Source organism: Ascaphus truei, chromosome 7 (assembly GCF_040206685.1).
Source record: "Ascaphus truei isolate aAscTru1 chromosome 7, aAscTru1.hap1, whole genome shotgun sequence".
NCBI classification, from domain to species: Eukaryota; Metazoa; Chordata; class Amphibia; order Anura; family Ascaphidae; genus Ascaphus; species Ascaphus truei.
The window spans coordinates 31490776-31498651 of record NC_134489.1 but is presented as its reverse complement, the minus strand read 5'-3'; the positions used below and the strand labels follow the sequence as shown (position 1 = coordinate 31498651).

General features: G+C 42.1%; 1 protein-coding gene across 1 annotated transcript; it reads left to right on the top strand.

Moving 5' to 3' along the window:
- The first annotated feature begins 418 nt into the window (after positions 1-418).
- Positions 419-7512, top strand: LOC142499953 (olfactory receptor 10AG1-like). The gene is made up of 2 exons (XM_075610011.1): positions 419-560; positions 6554-7512. The coding sequence occupies exons 1-2, from the start codon at positions 419-421 to the stop codon at positions 7510-7512; spliced, it is 1101 nt and encodes a 366-aa protein (XP_075466126.1).
- The last annotated feature ends 364 nt before the right edge of the window (positions 7513-7876 follow it).

The following is a 7876-nucleotide window of genomic DNA, read 5'->3' as shown; positions in this document are numbered from 1 at the left end:
TTAAAGAGTTGGTATTTGAGTAAGAAAACAGTTGGGGATAAGGCCTGTGCCAGGGTTTGGAGAAATGTCTCCAGCAGTCAAGAAAAGAAGAAGTGGTAGGAGGAAGATTTGTAAGGCTGAGGGCATGGTCAGCGCTTACCTGCTGACCCGCGCTGAGCCACGCTCATGCTTACCAGTGAGCCCCTGCAGCCGCAATGAGAGCGGCTTTAGCAGGCGCTCGCATAGGCGTGCGGAGGCGAAGCTCTTAAAAATGTTTTAGTTTGCGCGCTGAGGAGAGCGATGGGCCGGTCACGTGAACCAGCTGCGTGACATCACTGTCCCACCCCCAGACACCACCCCGGACGGCGCGCGCCTCTGCACGGCTGAAGTCCCTATGGACTCAGCCTAAGAGTGCATACAGAAGTGAGTGCAAAAAGCAATGGAGTTCATGAGTGGAAAGAAGAGGAGAAAGAAGAAGAGAGGAGGAGATGTGAACACAGCAAAGAGAGTCGTGCGATATATTAAAGGAAGAGAAAGTGTTATTGAGAAAAGATGTTGCAGCAAACAGAAGGAAAAGAATGGTGAGCATATTGGAAGATGGGATAGTCAGGGAAGCAAGGTGTGACACCTGGGAGAGTATTGACAGAGGCAGTGGTACTGAAAAGGGGGGAAGGGTAATGGTGGAAGCTAAAAAGGGTCGAATATTAATGGAGATTAGGGAGCTCACAGAAAGCTGCCCAGTAAGTCTTCATGTAGAAGATGTTGCTGCAGGGTACAGGTTAAAGGAATTCCACCTCCTATCCAACTCCGTATAACTCCAGATGCATTTAATAATATTCACACTTTTAGGGCTATGCAAACCCCTAAATATGGTTCCTCAAAATAAGGCTGAGCTTACAAGTACTGTATACTGCAAATAAATCGCACAACCTCCCAATTAAACAGGCCTAATATCCCATTACAGGCTGGACAATTGGCTGAGAAGAAATATAAGGTGAAGCACACTAACCCCGAACATACTAGTTCAACAAAATAGTTGATGAAACAGGCGGGGGGGGGGGTTAAATCTTTCTAGAAAGGGGTTAACAGATTATGCAATTGAGGTTCATACAGACAAACAGCTGATATAAGGGGGGTGGGCGATTCAGTCTAGAGAGGGGATAACAGATTATTCAATTGACGTTCATGCCTGAGGATGAAGATAAAATGCCATTAGTCCCATATCACAGAGAATGCAGTTTTTAGCTTATATGATGTATAAGTAAAATAAGCGCAATACAATTAAAATTGTCTATACCGAACTCCTGTATAACTCCAGGCACACTTAAACATAGTCACACTTTAAAATATGAATATTTTTAGTGCTATGCAAACCTCTGCAAATTATATGCAAATTAGGTATTTTCATAACATTGCATATTTACTAAAGTCTATTAAGGTTAACACCGGGACGTAATCATTAGCTTTGAGGATACCATGTTTACTCAAGTAACATAACGTTCACTTAGTATGAACGGTGAACGAATTCTGTTACTGATGTCTGATTTCCACCTTACATTTTATTATCTACAGTACAGTATACAGTATAAGAGTGCTCAGGTAATTGGACACGGGTACAACTACATATAAAAGTTAATACGTGATATGACATATTAGGGGATATTCTAGTAGCTGGGAGTATGTCACTGCCAAACCGTGCGCTAGATATGGTCAGAAGTAGCGGATTAAAGATCTGTAGTCTGTATTGCAAACCTCATAGTTTAAACCGCATCTATGAAAAGTGACAAAACGCGCAGTTTAACAGCCTATTACACCCAGACTATACTTGTTTTTGAAGTAGAATGACCTGAGGTGGTGCTAACTCCATCCAGCGTCGGACATATTGGTTTTGCTGACATATGGGTCTTGCTCTCTCTCAGCAAAACCCATTTTTCGGGCCCTAGGGGAGGTATTTTGCACCTAGGAGGTGTATATGTACAGGGTATAAGGGAAGTATCATTGATCCGCTGATCAGTGGGAACGGGCCTATAGAAGGGACTCATCCCCTGAAACGTTGCCCCCCTATTTCCCAATGTTTCACTGTTCCCTCCCCTCTTTCCTTGTCTGTCCATAGCCTTCCCTCCCCCACCTTCCCTTATCCTGTTCCCTCCCTCTCCTCATGCTGAATACCCTTGTGTTCAGTTGGACACGTGTGACCCATTTGACTTTCAACATTTTCAGTGTGCAGTTGTATATTGACTTAAATTCCTATGAAATACTTATTTGGCATATCCCAATTATAGTTTGCTTTTTGAGTGCTGGGAACTGATGTATATTTCATTATAGTCTTTGGAGGGTTTAGGGCCTATCCCTGTTCCCGTTGCACCACTGTTCCAACATATGCTTGCATAGTTTATTCATTGAGTGCTGTCTGTTTATTTTATTCGGTGAGCCTTTTTGCAATTGTAAGGATGTGTACATAAATGTGTGGGTTCCGTGCTGTTACTAATGCAGGAAGCGCCATACTGTTCTTTTGCCAGTAAGGTCACTGTGTGAATAGCAAGGCTGCGCATGCGCGAGGAAAGCGCGAGAACGGCAACCAATCCGGCGGGATTTTGGGGGTTGAACTCTGAACTGTGAACTGTGGAGGAGTCAGCTGAGGCTGGGGACCAATAGGGTGTGAGACTCTGGAGAGAGAGAGACAGGAAGCGTGTGGGCGGACACACGAGTGAGAGAGGAGAAGGAGGAAGGTGGCGGAACCTCGTGTGTGAGAGCGGAGGGTCAGTGACCCTTCCGCTTAGGACAGATACATTCCCCCAGCCCCCAGGAGTATAACCCCTGTCACAGTAGGGTGCCGCTTTTGTAGGGACGGCCGTAGCATTTAGGGAAGCATCCCATTAGTGCTGGTTCATTTGCAAGAGTTGCGGACGCCATCTTGGTCTGGAGAACAGACCGCACAGCAGAGCAGAGTGTCGGCGCAAGGCTGGAGCAACACTACGGACCCTTTGTGAAGTGGTGTGGTCACCGCAGTGACCGGGAGGTATTGTTAGTCATCAAGTGCACCTACACCGGTCACCAGGCGCTGATCCCGCCTCCCACTAACTAATTGGGGGCACTAGTGTGCCAGTAAATCATTCAATACAACTACTAGTTGCAGGACAAACTCCTTGGGAGAGTGGCAGAGCCACCTGTGTACAGGACATTAACCCTATAAAGGTGTGGCCGAGCCACAGTGTGAAATGCTTGATTATAAAGTATAAGAGTTATATGCATGTTATATGTACGTTACATTTTCGTATTAGTTAGTATCATAGTAAAAGGTTGCTTGTTGCACAATACAGTTGTATGTTTCTTACTCAGGGTAGATTCTCTACAATGGGGATCCTGGGTAAGTGGAGGCGATGCACCATGGTAATAGAGGGTAAGACCCCAGGCTCCCCAACAGCGGAGGCTTAGAGCTCCTGGAGCCACAGGTAAAACACAGCATCAGTAGTTCCTTTGTGCAGGGGTTCACAAAAAGGGCTACACAATATTACACTGAGCATTCCCCGCCCCCTATAACTACTCCCCAAATAAGTTTAGGTGTGTCGTCACACTTTGACCATTGCACGTAACAAATTCAATCAGGAGATGTTTACAAAGTGAGTCATCACCAGAATTATCCTTTAGCCCGTTTCTGAATTCCCACTAGATTAGATCAATATGTTGTATTCCCTATTCATTCTCAGAGGATCTTGTTAGCGTTTTCTCTGAGCTAAAAAAAAAACTCAGGGGGCTGGGTGCTAATTTTAAATATCTAATTATTCTCCAATGTAACAGAAACAAATATAAAGATCCTACTCATTCATCAAATGTTTTTCCTTCTGTATGTACAGTAATTAAGTACAGATAGCTTTTATTCCGGGACTTCAATGTATATGTATACTGGATAACAGGTAAGTGAAAAAGTCAACAATATTCAGAATGCATGAACCTTAAGAATGTTAAGGCTGTAGCCTAATGTTATATGATATTGTTAGTTTTTGTTTTAAGTCTTTAACTTGTCTAGAGGCATTTGCCATTAATTACTTCTATATCGTTAAAGTTGTTTCTCTCTAAAAAAAAAAAAAGCACTTCTTGTGTTTGAGGCAGATTAGCTCTTAATGCTTGTGCTTGCTTTAAGTAACTGAATACATTGAACCTTCTGTATTATGAACTTAAATTGCTTAAATAATGCCCCAACTTACATCAAGCAACCATTGTAGTTGTCTTCAAAACCTAAACTTTGAAAATAATATTATGATATTTTTACAGAACACAAACTGTGTGTGTTTAGAATGTAAATATATCAACAATTTAAAAGCTTACAATGTAAATCATTTATATTATGGATAAATTATATTATTTTATATTATTATTATATATTATATTATTATTATTATTTATATTAAGTATACATTAAAGTAATATATTAAAGTAATGCTAATGCTTCTATTTCTTGTAATTTGGGGGCTGATTCTATTCAGTATCCGATCAGGACATATTTTTGGACATATTTTCCCATTTACGTCAATAGGGAATTTCAGCCGAAAACAGCACAATTGACTGCTTTAGCACATATAGAATCAGCCCCTATATGTCTATAGAAGACAAATGATGTTTTCTGTTTTAATATAGTGGAGGTTGCCAACATATTTACGTGAACAGTACAGTATAAATATTTTACATAAAAACCCAACATGATAAACATGATAAACAGTGCCTGGGTCTCTAACATGGTGCCTTACAGTGTATGTACTGTATGTCTTTATTTATATAGCGCCATTAATGTACATAGCGCTTCACAGCAGTAATACTGCTGCGGCCGAGTTTATTCGAGCATTTGCCCGTTCTCGGCCGCAGCAGTAACCTGGCGCGCGCCGGAGGGTGCCGGGCGCGCGCCGAAGCAGCGGAAGAGCGCCCTCCGATCGGGGCGCTCTCCCTCCCGCTGCCGGGTCCGCCGGGTCCCCCGGAACCCCCTGCCGCCGTCCCCCACATCGCGGGACACCAGGGCTCCCTCGGGGAGCCCTGGACGCGCGTGCAGGGGGCGCTGGCACCCGATGACGCGTGACCGCGCATCGGTGACGCGCGGCACGCCGAGGGAGTGGGGCTAGCAAGCCGGGGCATCCCCCGGCTTGCGGAACTAGCCCTGCTCGGATTAAGTGTGTCGGTAGTGTACACGTGACAATCATATAAATAACAAATAATACAAATATGAGAATAAGTGCTTCAGACATAAAAGTAACATTTCGGAAGAGGAGTCCCTGCTCCGAAGAGCTTACAATCTAATCTTACAGTGGAAACAAATGCAAAAAGTGAAAGGGACTACAACTACTGTAGTACACATGATATTGAAGGCAAGGGTCTTTACTTGTGTGTGGAACCAGCTGTTCATTGAAATAAATATTCACTGTGCATTGGGATACACATACAATATAGATGGGCTGAAGGAGCGGCTCAGTGAGTAGAGGTGCTGACTCTGAAAAGCAATGGCACTGAGTTGAAGCAGGGAAGCCTAGTTCAAATCCTAGTGTCATTTCCTTGTGAACTCATGTACAAAAATAAAAGATTGTAATCTCTACGGGGTCGGGATGTGTGCCTGCAAAAATGCTGTGTACATTGTCAGTGCAAGTAAAACAATTATTGTACTGTATGCCACCTATGCAATATGCTGGGAAAGCCCTCTTCTCATGCTAAAGAAAAGCTCAGCTTTAATGATTTGATATGATAGGTTGACACTCATGTAATATGCAGTGAAGGGAGCTCTGAGCTTGCCTGACATGGAGAAGCATTTGCTTTATTACACACTAGGGCCTGGATTCTCTAAGCTCAGATAAGGGGAGTCAGAGCTCCAGCATTAACTGTGGCTTGAATAGCAGTAAGGGGGATCGAGGTCCAGTACCCTCAATGGAGCTTAGTATATGCCCCCTAAAAAGTCACATTTGAGCCATATTGTTAACCATGCAGGTTAACAGCGACTCAGATCCTGCAGAGGGTTTAACACAGAAATTGATAGAATTAAAAAGCATTGGTACAGATTTGATTCATCCCATTATTACACAGTGTGTGTGTCATGTAACTCTTTCCATCTAACTTCAATTGACATGTCACAAATCTAATATAATTGGGAATAAACTGGCAGAAAGTTCCTTTATATATTAACAATAAAAGGTGCTAACTGAAAATTACTTTCTTTGCATTATTTTAGTTCCAACACTTTCAGAATCAGATGTTATGAATGTGTCAGTAACTACCCCCATTTTATCTGGAATTGGTTATAATTTCTGCTTGTAATACAATAGTAATGTAGTAAGCCATATTTATTATAGAAATATGTGACTGATTAATGTTCATTTCATCATTTCGCTGATTCTAAATATTGTTTGTGTAATAACAAAACAATAGCAAATATTGCATTATATCGCAATATGTAGACTTTATACAGGATACTGTATGAATGAATTCTCCTTTATCATTTATTACTACACATACAATGCTTCCATTGTGGGATTTAGCAGTGAGGCATCACCAGTAAACCTGCCACCTCTAATCTAATGATATTATTTTCCTGTTACAGCTATTCCACTGTATTTATTCTCAATGGAGGAAATCAACAAAACCACAGTAAAGGAATTTATTCTTTTGGCTTTTTCCAGCTTTCACCAGTTCCAGATCTTACTTTTCACTGTAATCCTTCTCATGTACATTATCAGCGTCTCTGGCAACACTGTTATCATCCTCCTTGTAAAAGTGGCAGCTTCTCTCCGTACCCCAATGTATTTTTTCATTGGCATATTCTCGGCATTGGAAGTTGTGTTTGTGTGTGTCACTGTCCCAAACCTACTAAGCAATCTAATAACAGATCACAAGTCCATTTCTCTCAGTGGATGTTTCACTCAGATGTATGCCTTCAATGCGCTGGGAGTGACAGAATGTCATCTTCTTGCAGTCATGGCCTTTGACCGGGATTTGGCTATTAACAACCCTTTGCGATATGCAGCTATCATGAATCATGCGTTTTATGTTAAGGTGGCTGTGCTCCCTTGGATTACGGGCTTTGTCATTGCTTCTATACCCACAGTTCTGACAGCCAGGTTGGACTTTTGTGGACCCAACCAAGTCAACCATTTCTTCTGTGATCTGGCCCCAGTGCAGAACCTGGCTTGCTCTGACCCCTTCTTAAGCTCGTTGATAACCAGCTTGGCGGCTGTCTTTGCTAGTGTGGCTCCCTTCGTGGCTATCATTGGGTTTTACATTCACATCTTGATTGCCATCTTAAGGATCAAGAGAGCGGAGGACAGACTTAAAGCATTCTCCACATGCTCTTCCCATTTGATTGTGGTTGTTCTATTTTATGGCTCAACCAGCATTGTGTATGTCAGGCCCAAAGGTAGCCAATATGACAAGTTCTTTGCCCTTATGTATACTGTGTTCATACCACTGCTGAACCCTTTCATTTATACCCTGAGAAACAAGGATGTCAAAGAAGCCCTCAGGAAATCATTAAGACAACTTCGAAGGAAGGTTTCAGTTTAAATCCAGTTGTGCAGGGATTGACAAAGTACAAAAGATACAGTATTCTAAGAAAATATAGACTGCTCTTGAGGAAGAAGTTTTGCAAGCTCTGTACATTAACTTTATATTTATAAGGATCTCTCATACTATTCTATTAAAAGGTCTCACAACCTACAAAAAAATCTATTCAAATATACTGGCACAGTGCGTATCTGTCCTGCAGAATTGACAATCTAATTAGGGGGTTACATAATATGGCAAAGTTTAAAATGAAAGGGTTAGAATCGATTAGACAATTTCTTGAGGAAGATTTACAACTCCATGTATCAAACACTGAGTTTATTATTGAGAGTATGTCTTATATCTTGACACACAACCAGGGCCG